At 39.5% G+C, this 19,766-nt stretch overlaps 2 protein-coding genes and 1 long non-coding RNA gene across 3 annotated transcripts in view; 2 read left to right on the top strand and 1 right to left on the bottom strand.

Annotated features, from left to right (window-relative positions):
* LOC144636624 (uncharacterized) overlaps positions 1-19,766 on the bottom strand; it is a 121,065-nt gene that overhangs the window by 93,349 nt on the left and 7,950 nt on the right. The gene's annotated exons all lie outside the window — the stretch shown is intronic.
* Positions 6,635-9,500, top strand: LOC144636559 (uncharacterized). Its single transcript, XM_078495795.1, has 2 exons — positions 6,635-6,751; positions 8,636-9,500. The coding sequence occupies exons 1-2, from the start codon at positions 6,700-6,702 to the stop codon at positions 8,962-8,964; spliced, it is 381 nt and encodes a 126-aa protein (XP_078351921.1). The 5' UTR covers positions 6,635-6,699; the 3' UTR covers positions 8,965-9,500.
* On the top strand, positions 12,126-17,432 carry LOC144634862 (monocarboxylate transporter 10-like). Its single transcript, XM_078493907.1, has 4 exons — positions 12,126-12,303; positions 15,059-15,672; positions 16,349-16,715; positions 17,263-17,432. The coding sequence occupies exons 1-4, from the start codon at positions 12,126-12,128 to the stop codon at positions 17,430-17,432; spliced, it is 1,329 nt and encodes a 442-aa protein (XP_078350033.1).

The raw sequence follows: 19,766 nt of genomic DNA, 5'->3' as shown, positions 1-19,766 counted from the left end.
GTCTTCTGCTTGCAAACTTAGGCCCAGTTTTAACGTCGCATGTTACACGCGTAGAATCTAATACTAACTTGGGCTGACTAGAATTGAAATACTGAGTTTAACATCTAATTTAATTGTCGAATTTAACCGAATTTATTTTTAGTCGGAATTAACTTCAGTCGAGTATTCGACTGCTTCAGTCGAATACTCGACCAAGTCGCATTTTATACAAATCTGTGGAATTTAATTTTAAAAAAAGTCACATTTTACGTGCAATTAATTTACTAGCAATAAGATTTGGCGCTTGTAAATGTGACGTTTAAACCAGTAAGTTTATTCGGCAGAGTTCAATGGGAGAGTGCCTAAATCCTGGGGGCTTATAACCGGAATATTTTTTTTTAGTTACAGACAGACGGGCCTATAACTGCCGGGGGTATATAAACGGGTGGGGGGGGGGACTTAAAACCGGCTTTTTACAGAACCTAAAGTTTAGGAGAATAATGTCCATGTTGTTGAACGTGGTACACAAGTTTGTAATCATCTTTTTACAAGTTGTACTGCTTTTTTGGTCAGAGTGAGACGTTTTACGCCTCTTCTGGGTTAAAAGAAAAACTATTGTTTCAGTTCGCCGATATATAAACGATTCAAATCGTTAGAGTTTTTTTTTTCAACTACTTTCGGTCCGATCCGCTCTTTTTTGAGTTTCCATTCTGGGCCGTTGTTTAAGGAGGCTCGATGTAGTTTTTTAGCCCTAAAAAGGGTTTTTTAAAAATGGAAATTATCTAGGAAGCCAATCTTCGATGTTTTCCAAAATACACCGTAATGATCAATATGACCAAAGTTTAATTTTTTTACGGGCCACTTAGTCACAAAAGTTACCATAGCAACGATTGTCGTTTTCTTTTGTTTTCAAACAAGCCTGAGTTTCTCGAAATCTAGGTTGACTCTTGGTGTTCATCTTTTGATATGTTAAAGTAGAGTAGATGGACTAGCTGTTGACGAGATTTTAGAAACATCTGTAAGAGCGTTTTCAATTTTCAGTTCGCCTTATTTATCATTACTCAATCGACTGACTGATTTTTCTTTTGTTCCCCTTCAGCTATGGCGTTGATTTGTTACAAATGTGAATCTACAGTGTCGTGGCCCCGATGCAAAACAACAACTTTAACCTGCCATGCCGATCGCAACAGATGCGGCAAGGTGCACTTCAAAAACGGCGACAGCGAAACATTTATTAAAAGATGTTTTCCCGAAGATCAATGCGTTAAGGAAGGCAACTTTTATTGTCAAAGGGCCGATGAATGTGACGTCACGTGCTGTGATACATACGAATGCAATGCTGGCTCAGCCTTTCCCATCAGCGGTGTTCTGTTGATGACATGCGTCCTGGCATCTCTGATGACTCTTGTCAAAGCTTGACATTGAGACTGTTGGTACAACAAGAGCATTGTTGCAAATTGAGTTTTAGAGTGTAGCTAAAAGAAGGATCGGAAGTATGCAGTGAATTTATAATTTGTTTTCAGACATGATTTGCTGATCTTAAAGGAGAAGTTCACTCCAGAATGGCCATTTGTTTTCTTTACGCTAATAAAAAGTTTAAACAAAGATATGTTATTCACCAAAATTTCATCCTCCAACGTTCGCAATAACCCTACGAAATCTTTCCCAAAACTCGACAACTGAACGCCGCCATCTTGGAGCTGGTAATGTATGCGTGACGTCAAAGAGCTCAGCCTAAAGTTTGGCGGGAAAATTTTTATTGTCAAAACTCCTTGTTTTTTGAATTTTTTGGAGTGCTGTTTGAGCAAAATGGAGCAGCACAAACAGGCATTTTGACAGACAAAAGCCACTACGAAGAAACAAGGAGTTTCGAGTATTTAAACTTCCCCGCCAAACTTCAGGCTGAGCTCTTTGACGTCACGCATACATTACCAGCTCCAAGATGGCGGCGTTCAGTTGTCGAGTTTTGGGAAAGATTTCGTAGGGTTAAAACGCACGTTGCAGGCTGCAATTTTGGTGAATAACATATCTTTGTGTAAACTTTTTATTGGCGTAAAGAAAATAAATGGCCATTCTGGAGTGAACTTCTCCTTTAAGGTGGCTCCATAGGGTTTTGAGATATTACGGCGCGCGCACAAGTGATACCCATCAAGAGATCATTTTCGCGTTATTTTTTAAACTAGTCAAATAAAAGCTGCCGAAATATTAAAAACAAGGACTAAAATATGTTGTGCATTATTCTTTTTTAAAATAACGGCCTTTGTTTTTGAGCTACATCTACTCAAAAAGTCCTATTTTTTGGTGTTTTTATGGCTTTAATCTTAAATTTCTTTAATTTTCTTCGGTGAAAATTTTTGAAATTCTCCCAACGGATTGAATCTGATGAGAAATAACTTTTAAAAACAAAAAAAGTAGGGGTTGTCCAGGTCGTTTTTACGTTTTTGGTTATTTTGTGTTTTTTTGACTAAGCAAAAAAACTGGCTTACAAATTTTTTTAAAAGAACGGCAAAAAGGGCAGTTAAAAAGGTATCACATCTATGCCAAATTTTAAGGAATTTCACCGAAGGAAACTCTAGTAAATACAAGGGGAAAATTTCTATTTTCGCCCGAATAACAATTACGTCATCAGAATAGAAATTGTCCAAGATCGCTATTTGAGCATGCGCGAACTTTCGAACCATACGAGTTGATGTGTAAAGACGAGCGTTCCCCGTTGTTGTCGGTTTTTGTGCGAATATCTGTTAACCCCAAGGTTAGTTAGAGACATACCTTAATCCTTTATGTAGCAGAATCTCTGAAATTCTGCTCGAAGTATCTCACAATCGCGGAGACTATTCTTTATTTTCTCTTTTGCTTTCGATCGTACGAACTTCACAAAAGCGGTCAGAAGCACCGCGGACGTTGTAAACACCTTTTTAGGGTGTTGTAAACTCTTTTATCTGCTCAACACAGGAAAGCACGGGTGTTGTTTCATTGGCAGGAAGCAAGTCTCGCGTTTTCTCGCCGAAAATTTCACGCTCGCGTGAAGCCGCCATGTTTGTTTTGATTTGCCGGCATTTCAAGCTCGCCCTTTCGTACCCATTCTTCGCGCGGTCAAGAAACCCTATGGAGCCACCTTAAAGGAGCTTTGCATGGTATCTTGAAGCTTCTTGAGTATTATCCCGGAGGGGGGAGGGGAGGGGGGTACGTTAAAATTTTTATACGGGGAGGCTCTACCCCGAGGTCCAACCCCTTACCCCTTCATATACCAATTTTGACAGAAAAGGTACCCCTTCGATAGAAAATGGCATCCCTTTCATACGGATAGTTACCTACAGAAGGGTTACTACATCAGTCTCTTTTTAACTTCTTACTTAAAAAATCTCTTGAAATACTTTTACATTATAAATGAATCGACTGTTTAGTGGGTCTGTTCTTGGTATTTTTAAATAAAGAGCCTTTGAAAAAAAGGCTCTTTTAAATAACTAAATGACAGTTTCTCTACCCTTTTATATACCTAGAGCCTAAAAAGGTACCCCTTTCGAGCGGAGCCTCCCCGTATAGGTCACTATAGGGAGTTCCCCCCGGCGGGAGGGTGAAGGGGGAATTTTTTTTCTGAAGTGCAAAGTTATCTTCAAATTGAGACAAACGTCTCAATAGGGTGTCGGTAAAACGCCGACTCGAGGTCGGGGCCGGGGTCAGGGTCGGGGTCGGGGTCAATTTTTAAATTTTTTTAAAAAAATTTCACCGATTCAAAAAAAAAAATATTACAAAGTTTATATTAGCGTGTGGGAAATTTCGAGTCGGAAAAAGAATTTCCTTCACAAAATAGACGGGAATTTTGATCCTTATAAGTTCAAAGGCATAAAAGAAGAAATTTGTGGTCTAACAGGCGACAGGTGAAATTCTCTAACAGCTTGGCGGATAGAATTTGCTGCCGACTTCTTTCTGAGCGTTATCTCCTCGCCAACATAGCAGGAACACATGCGTTTGTGTAGCAAGAGAAAATTAATTCAGGTTTATATCGTTAAAATAAAGCCGCCTTTCGTATCCAAAAAATATTTTTAAGGAAGCAGAATTGTATTGTTTAGACAGCGAAGCTCGCATTAACATGTCTCGCAATCTTTAAGTTTCTAAATTGCGTTATTGTTTTAAATATAAGTGGAGGTATCTAGGCATTTTTCCAATTTGCGTGACCGAAATGCGGAAAGACATTTTAATTAAAATTGATCCTAGTACACATCGTTTTCGACGCAAATGGTGAGTTGTAGCCTGCCCACCTTTCGTCGCTCCCGCTTACTACACACACCATAAAATCTTCGCTTACTGTTCAAATTCGATCCAGTTCACAAATGAAGCAATTCACGTCTGTGCAAAATTTTAAAAAGCTGGCTGTATGTTTCGATTGTCGAGGAATTTTCCTGACTGAAACATGTTGCGACAAACTGCCCGACATGCTAGTTCCTCTGTCGAAACAAACCGCTCAAAACTTCTTTTAATATGAAGGGTAGCTTTACTTTTACTGCTCAAAAACATATACAATTCAATTTACACCTGAAACAGTTCATGTCCATCAAATTCTACTACAAAAATCTGCCGCGCATGTTTAAAAGTAAACAGATTTAGAATATTTGCGAGACAACGTCTACGCGAGTTTATACCTAATTTGTTTCAGTGGGACTGAAAACAGAAGAGCCTCTAAAAAAATCTATTTTTTTAAGTTCTTATGAATCACAAGGTGGTTCTTTTTTATTGGTCAGCAAAATGCGAAATGAGCAAAGAACGGCTAAAATTGAGGTTATGCTGACGAGAATTACACCCGCTCTTGGTGTTAGGTGCATAGCGGTTTTTTGAAACAAACAACACGGATCGAAATCCGCCAATCACAGCCCGCCAGAATGACTTTTTGACCTTTTGGGTGAAACCAACAAGGGTATCCATCGGTTTTGATTGGCTCATTTCAAAAAGCACGTCGAAAGATGCTGTCGAAAGATGATGTCAAAAGACGGACGTGGAAAGATATCTATGCACGTAACATTAAAAGCGGGTGTAACTTATTCGATTACAGAGAAGTAGACAACATCTTACCGCTATATTCTATGTAACAGTTAAATTTCACCTCTCGACTGTTAGACCTTAACTGAAATTCTTCTCTTATACTTTTGAACTTATAAGGATCAACATTTGTGGCGAATTGTGAAGGAAATGCCTTTTTTCGACTCGAAATGATCCACACGCTAATATAAACTTTGTAATTATTTTTTTTCAGTGAATTAAAAAAAAGAAAGAAATGACCCCGACCCCGACCCCGACCCCGACCCCGGCCCCGACCCCGAGTCGGCGTTTTACCGACACCCGTCTCAATACTCAAACAGAAACATGAATTGTTAAGAAGGACAAGCTTGAAAAATGTAGGCTAAATTTTTCAAGATGCTCTATCATGACATAACTCCTTTAAAAATTACATGTTATTTCCTAGTGCCAGGCTACAACTCCTCGATATTACTCAGGTAATTGTAAGCTCAGTATTGTAATTAGTTAAGCTCTGAATATGTAATCCATTTGTTCTATATTTGGCTTTAGAGAATTAAAGAGTTGAGTGAAATATGTTCTTCTGTGGGTAAACTTAGTATTATTTTGCAGTAATCTTATTTTACATCAGTCGAGCTTAAATTGCATCTCGTAATTACTAACACCAAATCCTGGCCAATTATCGTAAAATCCGCCCACCTTGGTTTTCCTTGAGTTGATCCTTCTTTAGTATACAATATATGACATTTTAAAAATATTAACTATGCATTAATATTTATGTTTAAAAAGAGCCTTCAAACATTAAGAAGGGCTCGCAAGTTGTTTAAAACAAATGAAAGAGCGATTATGAAAATAAGTAAATCTGTAAATGCTCAGGCCCCTGCGGAGGAGAGAAGGGAAGGGTTTTGAAAGTTTTTAGTTTTTACATGAACATTATTCTCATTCATAATTATAACGCGGAATTCAAGAGTGCGTGGATTGCATAACCCTCCCTGTTTGTTTATAGAAAATTGCGTTATATAATTGTGAATCACCGCATACATTATCTCCTTATTTAAAGATCCCTTTACTTGGATTCGGGACATTTCAAAAGCGTTACGCAAGCCGGGAGGTCCGGGTAAATTTTTGACCCTCCAACCTCCCCTTTGACGACGTAACACACGGCTACATTGCTTTCGCACCCAGCCCCTCATTGCCTCGGCCACAATCTTCTCCCATATCTTATCGACGCTGGACAATAAGCGGCATAATTAATGAGTGAGAATGGTATACTATTCATTAACTACGACCCTCATAAATGACAACTCAGTTAAGAGGCTCCTGCAGACCTTTCTTTACTCCAGATGGTGAGGTGAGATCACTACAATTTTGAATATCCACTGCGGGGAACTCTTTTCTCTACAGTTTTCAAAGCAAATCAATTTTTGGCGTCTTGCAGAGTTTAGAACAATTGTTATGTGCGATATCTAAAATGAATTTCCCTGCATCAAGAACTATTAGAGTTGCCTTTACCTTTATTGCATGTTTATATGGCAATTGGCTACTTTTTGCTTCTGTTCATTGGCTGTTGATTTGAGGAGCTACTTGACATCAGTAAATGACTTCGATCTGCTCGGCCATCTGTTCACCTTGAGTTCATCTCGTGTCAGTATATCACTAACATCGAAGTCGCTCGCTCAGTGATTCTGAATCAGAGCACAGTAAATCAAGATGAATCTGCGACTAGTTGGCGTTTGTCTGCTCTGCTTTTTGTTTCCAGTAGGTAAGTGAACAAATATACCTACGTACAGGCCATTTTCAATAAATAACGGCATCGGTAATTCCTTTGACGATAAAATAGAAAATGTTAAAACCATCTTGGTTGAAAAGTTTTCAACCAAGATGGTTTAAACATTTTCTATTTTATCGCAATGTTTTATAGCCAAATTGTTCAACAAATCTCTTCTTCCTCTGTATGATCTTTGAAAGTCTAAGGTAAGATGGCCCTTAAAGCTCAATATTGACTAAAGTGCATGTTAGAAGATTCCGCTTCAGCACTTCTTTAATCCTGCGTCCAGGATCTTGTCAATATGATAAAACGCTTCTTACGATTCTTAAGATTGCTACCGATCTTTACTACTGCCTTTATTAGTTTTTTTGTAAGTACTTACATCAGGGCAACCTTTTTACATGTAAGTATAGCGTGTTGTTTCTGCCAAATTTCTCAATAAGAGAACCTAAAGTTAAAGCCAGAAAAATAGTCGAAAGATGCTCCATACGAATAGAATAGGACAGGAACTTTTATTTATGTGGCGTTTTTAGGCGAGTGGGCTAATTTGGGACACTGAACAAGAAATCAAATGAACTTACAATATATTTTAAAACGCTAAAAACTAAAAATACTTTAAAAATGGTAAACTTACAATACTTACAATACTTAGAATACTGAACAAGAAATCAAATAAACTTACAATACTTTACAGTGACCCTTAACTAATATTTACTTTTAGTATAATTTCCAGAGGTGAATTCAATTTTGATTGGTTGAGAAGCTCGGACTATCGTCTCGGGGATTATTCAACAATAATCACTTCGCCTTCGGCGAATAATTGTAAATATTTATTTATATTTTAGAATAATCAAACCGGAGGTTTGTTCTCGTTATAATTTTGTTATTTTCCATTCTAAGTTTACTGTTTCCATTAGAGCAGTTTTCAATTGAGTGCCGTAAAACCAATACCAAAGTAATCCATCTAGCCAATGACAAAGGACACAGGCAATCCAGTAAACCAATCAAAACTCGAAGCAAATACACTAGCCGGCACGAAGCGCGGGAAAACGTGCGCGAGCGAGTCACGATTGGTTTTACTTTTTCTTCTGATTGGCTGAGAAAGTGACGCGAGAGTTTTAAACCAATCACTGAGCGTAGTAATGCAAAACCAATGCAAACGCGAATTACTTTCGACACTCAAGTGAAAACCGCTCTATAAGGTTGTATTGTTTTGTTCTAGAAGTATTATCCCACACATACCCGATAGATTTCCCCCTGATACGAAATGCAAACACACGTTAACGTTACCTGTTCCAAACTGATCTAAATGGGTACGGTCCGAAAATAGGCCTTCTGTTTACACAGCACCGTTCTGGAACCGTTTCAGAACGTAACGGATCCAAGCAGTTCCAAATCTGGACCTGCTGTTGCAGGTCCAGTTTTGGATCCGTACTGGACCGGTTCCATAAACAACCAATGAAGTACCAGGTGTTCACATGGAACCAGACCAGATAGGTTCCCGAAACGGTTGCATGTATACAGAAGCCGATCAGGTCCGGTTCGGTTCGGAACAGTTCCGTCCAGTTCCGTGTAAACGTAGCTTAGAGTAAAGGGTTTGCCTTTAATTTTATTTAATTATATTCATTCTCCCTTTCTTTCGATGGTTCTTAGGTCGGCTGCTAATTCATTTATCTATCTGTTCATTCTTTCATTCATTCATTCATTCATTCATTCATTCATTCATTCATTCATTCATTCATTCATTCATTCATTCATTCATTCATTCATTCATTCATTCATTCATTCATTCATTCATTCATTCATTCATTCATTCCTTGGTTCTTTCGTTCGTTCGTTTATTCAGCCGTTCACTCGTTTTTTTGTAATTTACTTCAGTGATGAGTTTGGTGTGCTATACCTGTTCCACCACAATCTCCTGGAATGCCTGCGCAACAACAAGTCAAACATGTCATCCCGCATTTGACAGATGCGGCAAGGTGTACACTAAAGTCGGTGACGTCGAAACGTTTGCCAAGAAATGTCTCCTAAAAAAGCAATGTGTTAAAGAAGCCAACACTACATGCAAAGCTGCCACTAAAACGATGGAGTGTGAGGTCCACTGTTGTGATACAGATGGCTGCAATGATGGCTCAACCTTCCACATCAGCGGTATCCTGTTGCTGACATGCGCACTGGCATATCTGATGATTGTTACCAAGGCGTGACATTCAAGAGTCATTTCGCGACCGTAAACCAAAGTATGGTCGAGCGGTGCTGCAATTAAATTTTAAATAGAGTTGCAATTTTTTACTGTAAACTCAGAATAGTCTAAGGGCCTCAGATTACAGGTCTATACACCTTATTCGATACATTTATAGATAACACGCGTGGAAATTTAATAGTTTCGTAACTTTTTTTCCCAACCCCACATTATCGTTTTGTAACACCATCGAAAAAGGTACAGACTGTATTTCTTATTCCACCACATTTAGTTCCAAAATGGGGTACTTTAGTGTAATGCTATCGTAGCCCATATTTGTTCTCCTGGCCCTGTAGTCAAATGATGCACACACTCTTTTTTTTACAAAACAACCTTTTTAAAAAGTACGTTGAGGCTGAGATTGACCAAACTTTTAGAACTTGCTAAGAACATATTCCTGGGAGGCACGGTGGCTTAATGGTTAGCTCGCCGGACTCCGGATTGAGCGATCTGGGTTCGAGCCCTGGCTAGGGTCGCTGTGTTGTGTTCTTGGGCAAGACACTTTACCCTCAAAGTGCCTCTCTCCACCCAAGTATATAAATGGGTACCGGCGAAAAAATGCTGGGGGGGAGGGGGGTACCCTGCGATGGACTAGCATCCCATCCAGGGGGAGTAGAAATATTCCTAGCCGCTTAAAGTTATCGAATTAAATTCTAATTTAATTCTAATTCTAATTCTTAAAGTTATCGAATGAAGTTCTAATTTTGCTAATATTGAAATGCGCAGGTGAAAATTGTTGATTGATACTTGCGCAATATAAGGTTATTAATTATCGGTTATTATTATCGAAACCGGGATAAGCTCCGGAAGTATGAGCCACTTGGCTCGAGGCTTCCCTTTCTTTCTTTTTAAGAAGAAACCCCATGCTGAGAGTCTGTGGTCTAACAGTCCAATTAACATACCTTAACATTAACAATGTGGTTTTCTTATTTCTCGACACTGTGTAGAACATCTCAGTTTGTAGTCCAACAGGCTCTACTTCTTTATTTTTGTGCAGGACTATCCTCATTGATTTATCGAAACATCTTAAGAACGTTTTCAGCCTCAAATCGCAAAGAAAATTAAAACTCTCAGCCTCGGCCCCAAAATTAGACGTTCTTATATAAAAAAGAGTACAGTGGAAATGTTATGTATTGTCAATTGTATTTACTACGGATTCTTGTAACTTGTAAGTTGATTTATTACTAATAAACGCACTTTGCAATCGATTTGAATCACCAATGAATTTCAGTCTAGACTTTTTTTTTATTTTCCTCACACTTTTTTACAGAACATTAAAGAAAAAACAATTACAAACAAACTGTTCACCGCCGGCCCTGTTTTCAACTAGGCTTTGGTGGATTTTGCTAGCATAATTTTTGGCATAATTGGAGCAAAAAAGCATAATTTGTGAAACGAGCACTGCCACGGCATAATTAGCAATTTTTAGCACTTTTTGGAGCATAAATTCATAAAATTTAGTAAATATGGTGTATTTTCTGCAGAAATAAATTAAATTTAGGCCGTTTGTTCTTACAATGCGTGTTTTAGCTAAACAAGTGTGATTGTTAAGTCGTTGGAGGCATTTTACAAACGGTTCAGAGATGCGAGCAGCTAATTTGGACAGCTGACGGCCGAGACAAACTGCCATAAAACACAACTAAATTTACAACAACAGTTTATTTGAAAAACATCATAACTTGGTGTCGTTATTGTGCGCCTCTATGTACAGAATCCACGTCATTTTGTGAGCATAATTTCGGAAATCAGAAGCATAATTTGGGAATTCTGGCATAATTTTGGCATAATTTGGCAAAATTTTGAGCACTGCTAGTGGCATAATATGCCACTTTTTGGAGCACAATCTACCAAAGCCTATTTTCAACGCGATAGAACGGCGACAGAATGCTCAGAGCGACTAAAGGACTTGTTTAAGGTTTCATATCTTTTTATTTAGAGAGTTTTACTATGTGGCATATTTGTATGCACCAAAAAATTTCAGTCACAGTATCGTCAGTATCCCGTCTAAATAAAAATCAAAAGATTTCCCTGAAAGGGACATGCAATAGTATACCGATGAATTCCGGTTATAAGCCCTGGGCTTATACAACTTCGTAATGGGGTTTTGGGTGGGCTTATAAGCGGAGGGGCTTATATCCGGGAGGGCCTATAAGCGGAATGAAAAAAACGTTTCGAAAAGAGCGACGGGAGTGTTGATCGAAATACGTTTTGAAGTTAAAAACGCATAATAAAGCAACATTTAGCCTTGTTCAGTACTGTCATCTGGCAGAGGGGGGGGGGGGGGCTTATATCCAGGGGGGGCTTATAATCGGATGTATTTTTTTCCAGGTAGATGGGCCTATAACCGGATAACTCGCGCGTCCGGCCAAAACAAAAGTGCAGAAACGAAATACACATTACAAACAATTTCACCATAAAGTGTAATAATAAAGAACGGAAATCAGGAATGGGCTCCTGCGAAAATATATATCAATTATTTTGAGTACTCAGTACTAAAAAACGACAATCCACATTTTCCCAAACATTACCTCACGGGTTGTTTATGGTGAACGCTCTCTAGGTCTCTGTCTTATAAAATTTTTGCATGGCGACCATGTTACATGGCAAAAACAATAAAAATGTTTTACATTAGAATGAACATTTTGTCCCATAGAATTTAAAATATTCTATTGTTCCTGCCATGCAACATGGCCGCCATGCAAAACCTCTATAGAGGTGTCAACCTCGTTCACCTGGGAACGAGGTTATAGAGGTGTCCGTCTTAACGAGAGTTTAGTGTACAAACAAACGTGAAATTTGCCCCCCCCCCTCCACGTGGGGAAAACGAATCCTATCCGGCTTTTCATGATAGAAGTGTCCGTCTTGAGAGAGTTAACTGTATGGTGAAACTTGATTTGAGGGTTTCTCTTTGAGAGTACCGATTACAAAGGAAGCGACAAAAGCGAACTAGTAAAACATTAACAAATTTAAATAACAGATTAACTGGACCAGAACATTCGCCAGGCTATTGTGTTCAATTTACCACGCCACTTGCTTCGAAACCTACACTTTAGATCGCGTTTCTTCAGCTGTGAATGTGTAATATTTTGATACTATAGGAAGAACTGGGCGATATAAGCTAATGAGATGGCAATTCTTCAGCTATTCTCGTCCAGCCAGCCAAGAAAGCGAGATGGTATCTGGTCATGGCTTGTTTGTGCTTGCGCTATGTTGACCTGGGTCGCTTCGTTGGGTTTCCTTTTCAGTTTTGGTATTTTCCTCCCTGTGTTCATGAATTATTTCAACGAATCCAGAGAAACCACAGGTTAGTGAAAAGTAATAGACCACATAGCATATCGGTTGTTTTTTATTCCAAGCGATGGAGATCTTTAAAATACAGGAAGGAAGACATTTGCTTTGTTTGTCTCGTCGGCAGGGTGCCATACGGGGCCCGGCGTATCTATAAATTTGTTTCCACAAGAACGATTTCACTGCAATGGAATCAACTGTAAAAGAACAGTGAGGTGATCCTGCCTTCCGCTCAAACATGTGAATTTGATGACTATCATTTTTATGCCGATTTAAACTTTAGACCCGGTGTATCACATCAATCGAACCCAATCGAACCATATCGAACGATTAAATTCGATGTTGTCCGGTCATCGAACGAAATCGAACTCACAAAAAATAAATGCAAATCGAACCAATTCGAACGTTCGATAAAGTACGATGAGGTTCGATTTAGTTCTATCGCTGAACGATACCTAAGCGAGCTGACCTTGTATCACAATATAATCTGAATCGACAAAATCGAATGGAAATTACGAAATTATGTTGGATGTCTTTCGAATTCATTCGATTGAGTTCGATGACAAATTCGTTTGGTTTTGTTCGATTTGATCCCCCGGGTTTAGAGTGTAGACTATTTAGTAAATAAATAAAAAATTAATTTAACGGGTGCTTACTGGGAGGGCAGTTGACCGTCGTCTGTTGCAAATTATTTAACATATGCGTAAAAATTGATATTTTTAGAAGAAAACCTCCTATTTTCCAGGAAGAAAGGGGCTCTTGATCCAATAATAAGCTCATGATTTTATTTATACTCATCGACTACGGACGGACACCAAGAGGACATGCCAAAGTGTCCGTATTAAGTGGGCTCTCAGACAAAAAGTCACAGACACATGTTTTATCGACACAGAGACGAAGGTAGACATTTTTAATTACGACAACAAAAGATCACAAAACGTTGTTCAATTGTAGTGTAACTGTAACAAGTTTAAACTATGGAAACCTTATGGTAATTTATCATACTCTCTGAATAAAACTAATTTTATAGTAACGTTCTCTAGAAATAAGTTGAAAAGGTCCGTGACTTTTCTTTATTCAAGGAATAAAGCAGACATTATAACAGCAACAAAACGTTGTTTAGTTTCTTCTGTTACTGTAACTGTAACAAGTGCAGGAACGAGGGAAACCTTACGCTCACCTTCTCATACTTTCGGACAAAAATTACTTTCCTGTTCTTGAAACTCGACAGTGGAATCATTTGAAAAGGTTCTCGACTTTACTTTATTATATGAACAAAGCAGGCATTTTAACAGCAACAAAACGTTGTCTAGTGTCTTCTGTAACTGTAACTCTGACAAGTTAAAACTAGGGAACCCTTACGCTCATTCACTTCTGCTCTCGAGCTAAAATTATATGTTCTTGAAACTTGACAACGTGCACAGATAAACAGCGTCCGTAAAGCGGGGTTAACGATGAGTTAACGATGAGTTTGTCACTCGGGACACAGAAAAGTGTCCGTTGTCCGTATTAACGGGTGTCCGTAATAAGCGGGTAAACTTTAGAGAAAATATATGAGCTATTTGTCGGGACAACGAAACTGTCCGTGATATCGGGGTGTCCGTATTAAGCGGGTGTCCGTAAAGCGGGGTTCCACTGTACTGATACGGACGGTTAAAGGAGAAATTACATATTGGTAACTTCTTGGAATAAAATTAAAGGGTTAGGGACGGACCATTATTTTTCTGGAGGTGGGGGGGGGGGGGTATGAAAAAAATTTCCTTTGCAAACTTTTTTTTTAAATTTATGCACCTCTTCAAACACTTTTTCGAAAAAAAACAAACAAACTATTTTTTGATGCATGTCGTGTTTGCAAGAAATTTATGTTGTCTTTTTAGGCCCTGTAAACAATTGTTTCAATATTTTTCACACCCCCCTCCAGAAACATAATGGTCCGTCCCTTAGTATGGGAGATGAGGTACGACGGTTACACGGTGGCCTAATGGTTATCTCACTGAACTACGGCTCGAGAGATCCGGGTTCGAGCCCTGGCCGGGGGGGGGGGGCACTATGCTATGTTCTTGGCTAAGACACTTTTATACCCTTGCATCGTCTCTCTCCACCCAGGAATATCAGTGGGTTCTGGCGAACTATAAGGCAACCTTTAGAGACCTTTAGATTCAAACTGTAGTTTGAGGTTTGGCGTTTGGAGTTAGAGGTTGTGACAGTTTCTGCATTTAGATTGAAGCAAATAAAAACAAAGGAGCCCTGGGGAATATTTTCCACTGTAGATTGAGGTTTGGCGTTTGGAGTTAGAGGTTGTGACAGTGTCTGCATTTAGATTGAAGCAAATAAAAACAAAGGAACCCTGGGGAATATTTTCCAGTACGGCCGTCGCTGAATTTAGAAGACAAAAAATATATAATTATATTATTTTTTTAAATTTTTGTTCTTTAAATTCGACAAACATGAAAGATGCAGGATTGTTTTGTATATCAAAAGCATTCATACGTGGGATAACGCAAATTTTAGCAGTTCTAGCCCATGAAAAGCTGAGGTGAATGACTTACGTAAAAACCTACCTTCTGCTATCGAAAACGTCAACAATTAACCTCAAACGTGACAGCAAACTAGTCACGTGACTGCCAGCGGTTCGCCGTTCGCGGTAAACGTAGATCTCTACGCGCCACCCTGTCGAGCGACTAGGTCCGGAAATTCTTTTACTTTACCATGGGGGGATTCTCTTGAGCGACAGGGTTCTCATAAAAGATTGTGTTTATTTGATTTTTCAGCATGGGTGGGCTCTGTAGCCATCTCGTTGTCCTTCCTCTTTGGTCATCTGTCTACAGCTTTGATCAATCGGTTCGGCTGCCGGATCACCACTCTGATCGGAGGCGTATTCTGTGTGGTGAGCCTGGTAACCAGCTCCTTTGTGGAGAACATGATGGTGCTGTTTTTCACGTACAGCCTTCTGTTCGGCTTAGGATCAAGCTGTACGTTCTCTTCGGGACTTGTTGTTATAAGCCAGTACTTTAAGAAGAGAAAATCACTGGCCACTGGGGTACTAACAGCAGGGCACGGCGGAGGAGTCCTCATTATGGGTCCCACATTAGAGGCCCTTGTGAGAACCACTGGTAGCTGGCAAACCACTTATCGTATTATGGCTGGGGTCGCGTTCGTCTTGTGTTCACTTGCCGTGACCTTTGACCCCAACGTAGAGAGTGATGACGAGGACATCAACAAAGAACAAGATAAAGGTACCAGTGGAGAAGATGGAAAGGATGAAAAGGTTGCCACGAAGAAGCAGCTAATTGATTTTTCTGTGTGGAAAGAGCCACCTGTAATTGCCATTATAGTCGGTGCATGCGTGGTGGAGTTTGGTCATTTTGTCCCGCAGATTCATTTGGTAAGTTAGTCGAGGGCACATAGAGGAAGACCGGGGGTAGGGGGGGGGGTGTTTTCTAAGGGTGCAACAGGCTGGAAATTCAGTGAAATGTCGGTCATAAGCCGCCCTTTCCCGCCTGTAAGCCCGTGATTATCGGCCATCAGTCTGCTAACGAGAAACCGTTCTGGTTATAAGCCCCCACGGATACAAACCCTCCAACGTTTCCAAATTAACGTAATAACATCCTCACATAAATTTATACTCCATATAGAGGTAAACAGTGAATAGATTTTCATTGAAAGCGCAGATCAAAAGGTTTAATCAAAGTGGCTTTTTTTTACAATCCCTCGCTGATCAGAAATTTCATGACTTTTCTTTTCAGCTAATTTCCAAACAGATTCTTTTAAGCCGCTCCGGCTGTAAGCTCCCTAGTTATAAGCCCATCCAAAACCTCTAACGAAGTTGAATAAGCCAAGAACAACAGAACAAGCAACAGGAACAATGTTCCTATCCCCAAAGCAATAGCAACTGCTACACTAAATGACCGGTAGAATTACTAGCTTGTAGGAGCTGCTCCACTACTGAGCTTGAAGCGATCTTGCAGCTTCTTTTTGTAAACCGTAACTTTGCCAATGGTTGTCGGAGTTGCCTGCTGCTTGTCAAAACATGCTAACTTGTGATGTCTCCTTTACTTCAGATTCGCTACTGCGAAGATTTGGGCATTTCGGCTGAGAAAGGTTCCAGGCTGTTTATCTACTACGGGCTGTGTTCCGCCATTGGTCGGCTTCTGGCTGGCATTCTATGTAACAATAAGAAGGTCAACACATTTTACGTTTTCCAGGCTGCAGAATTTGTAGCCGGCCTGAGCATAATTCTGGTGACTCTCACCACCACATACATCCCTCTGGTCATCTTTATTGTAGTTTATGGTGTCGCCGATGGATTCTTCTTCACAAGCTTGTGTGCCATCCTATTGACCGCCAGCCCGTTGAAAACTGCTGCAGTGATTGGCTGGGAGATGACGTTGGTGTCAGTTTTCTTGGCAAGTGGCCCTCCACTAGCAGGTAAGAGCTTGCTTTTGTTTAGACAAACAGAGACATAATGGAGATTTCATATGAAGGGCTTCTGTAAAAACTTTCAAACTTAAAATCGCAGATTTGCGTGAATATTTTATGGAAATAAAGTCAGTGGTGGATTCAGACGTGCTAAGAAAAGCGGGGGGGGGGGAGGGGCTCTTTTGTTGGAAGAAAGTGGGGTGGGGATAGGGGGCACATTTAAGGTGAGCTCTTTTTTGCTTCAATAAGGGGGGGAGATTTTTTCTTCAAGAAAGGGGAGTTGCCCCTATATCTGTCTTAAGTAACTAGTTGTTCGATCAAAAATGAAATGGGGGAAAGGCTGAGAAATCTTTGGTAGATCTTGTTAAATTGTGCTGGATAATCAATCGGTTTGGGAGCAAATATTTGTGTTACCTAGGAACGGTAACCGTGATGAGGACATTTCGACATTCAAGTGAAACCGCTCTAAACAGTTTCGTTTATTGAAAAATTCCCTCCAGAATGTAATGTTATGAGCGGATTTGTTCACAAATATTATTTTTCTTTTCCATTTTAGGTCTCTTAGCAGACAAGTTGGGTTCCTACGTTCTCCCTTTCCAGATTGCTGGTGGAATTACTCTCGCTGGGGCATTTGTTCCTTTTATGCTCCTTTGCACCAATCGGCGGGACCGCACCGAGTCCATTCTAGACGAAACGGAAGGCGAGAATCTTAAAGCAGTCGCTTAATTAAAAATGTTGATATTACTTCTGTGAAACTTTCTTGAATGCATGATATTTTTTTTAATTGATCAATGAGAGAAGGTTGCTATGCTGAATGTAATAAATGAACAGATGACACAAGTCCATTCCAGGCTAGAGGAAGAGACATGCGAGAAACATTACAGAAATATATCTTGTAAATAGTGGCTCGATTTTTTGATATGTCGTGTTCAAAATGTTGACAATATTACTGTGAATGTTTTGTTACTTGTTCGATTAACTACTGAGAGGGGAGGGCTTTCCCTTTTAAATAAGCTAGATAGCTGCAAAATAGAAATCAATATTTAAAATTTGTGTAATATATTTGTTCCACACAAGTTTTTACGCATTTTTCTCTTCATCGTCTGAATGGTTTCTTAGTATTCCCTTTGTAGCTCTGATGGCTTTACTAGATCTCGTTTTAGCTAGACTTGTATATTTTTTAATGTATTAATTGACAGATGGATCTGAGTAAAAAAGGGGGGCTGGGTATTCAGCCTATTTTATTTCGAATGACGAATCAAGTTATTTTTTTCGACAATTTTACGAATCACGTTTATCACCATTAAAAAGCCTAGTAGCAAGACATGTTCTTTTAGGCGGCCCACACTCTGTGAGACAGATCCTAAAACGCATCATTTCGGTTCATTAACGTAAATTGATTTATGACTACGTAATTTATTTTCAGTTTTCACGAACATTTTCAGTCGGAATCGCGAATCACGATCTCCAAAATAACCTGATCACGCCAGGCTAGACCTGTAATTCAGGGATCAATGCTAGATTTGAGCTGTTTTGACATGTCACGCGATAATTTTTGCTCAAATCACGCGTCGCGCCACCACCCAGACCATGATCAGCTGATTTTGCACTGCTATACTAGACTAGACACTAAAAATCCCTACCCTACCCCAGACTTGCATTTTTAGAACTGCATCCCTATCAGTGTTATCAGTTCCTACTCTGACCTTAATTCGTCATACCACTGATCAGTTTCCCGGCAACATCACCCTTTTCTAGACCAAACTCTCTGATTTTTATACCCTATCCCAGACTAAACTGCTCAGTTTAAAACCATAATACCCTTCACATGCAGCGGCACATACCTATATATATGGGGATGCCCCCAAGGCCACTGCACCATCGCCCAAGATTTGCAAAGATCTTGAGATTTTCACTAGCACTGAGGAGACTGAGGCTGAAATAAGTTCTTTTTTCGACTTTTTTTGCTTAAAGAAGTAGAATAGCGTTTACCTGGGCTAAAATCTGAACCGGAAGGGATTGCATTCTTGTTAACTCTCAAGGGACTGTTTTAATTTCTCAAGGGAATACTTTCCGCTGTGGATGATCAAAGCGCGTGACTTGTAAAGTGTCACTCTATAGTTGTGCTTCAGCACTTCCGTTCTTGTAGAAAAAACGTGACTTGTCAAATTTACAAACATTATATAAGAATAAAAAACGTGAGTAGCCCAAATCTTACGTCACATAACCAATTAAGAATGTAAGGGGTTCAGCGCTCGAAGGCAGCGAAGTTTAAAACGATTAAGAACGCAATTTTTACTAGTACAAGTCTTTAGGCGCTAATATTTATTTAACCTAAAATCACATAGCGAAAACAAAGACCGCTTGGACATGTCCAAGCTATGTAAAACTACCACTACGTCAGACCCATGTCACGCGATCTCTCGCTTGTAGCTATAAATAATCATTCACCTATTTTCAGTTTGAATACTCTGATCTGCGCTCTGTTTGTGTGAAATATTTATTGTTGTGTTACTCAAGCGTTTGGCTCGAAGCGAGTACAAGTCGTACAATTTACCCGGAACGTGTTAAATATTGCAAAACAACGACTTATTTTCTGGATATCCCAATTTTTGTTTTGAGTTTACGGTATTTTGAGAATCGAAACGTTATCGAAACGTAAGTTGCAAGCTCAGCAAGAATGTGTCAAAGCACGGGATACACGTCATCGCGCCAGGGGAATTACCAAAAGCTTGTCGGAAGACGCTAAACGGAGAAACACAATGGGATAGCCTTTATAGTCTACTCTTTATTTTGGCGTGATTTGGCTTTCTTTTAAATGAACTGGTTTGGGTTATTTTATTGAACATTCGGAACAAAATAAATATTTGCATGCGTAAGCAGGCATTTTTCCGGCTAGGCATGTGGTTTTAAAAAGCAAAAGATGACGTGGTAAAGGAAATTCATGTCACGTTCACTCCGTGACTAACGCAAACACGACTTGTGTGTTTCTCAAGTGACTGCTTTTCTAAAGATTTTACTGTGCGGCGCCGTGCCTTTAATTTAGCCAAAGCACTGAAA

The sequence above is a fragment of the Oculina patagonica genome, chromosome 13 (assembly GCF_052425735.1).
Source record: "Oculina patagonica isolate OP01 chromosome 13, crgOcupat, whole genome shotgun sequence".
In the NCBI taxonomy this organism is placed as follows: Eukaryota; Metazoa; Cnidaria; class Anthozoa; order Scleractinia; family Oculinidae; genus Oculina; species Oculina patagonica.
Note: the sequence above shows the minus strand (reverse complement) of the source record. Positions and strands in the feature narration are given on the sequence as shown.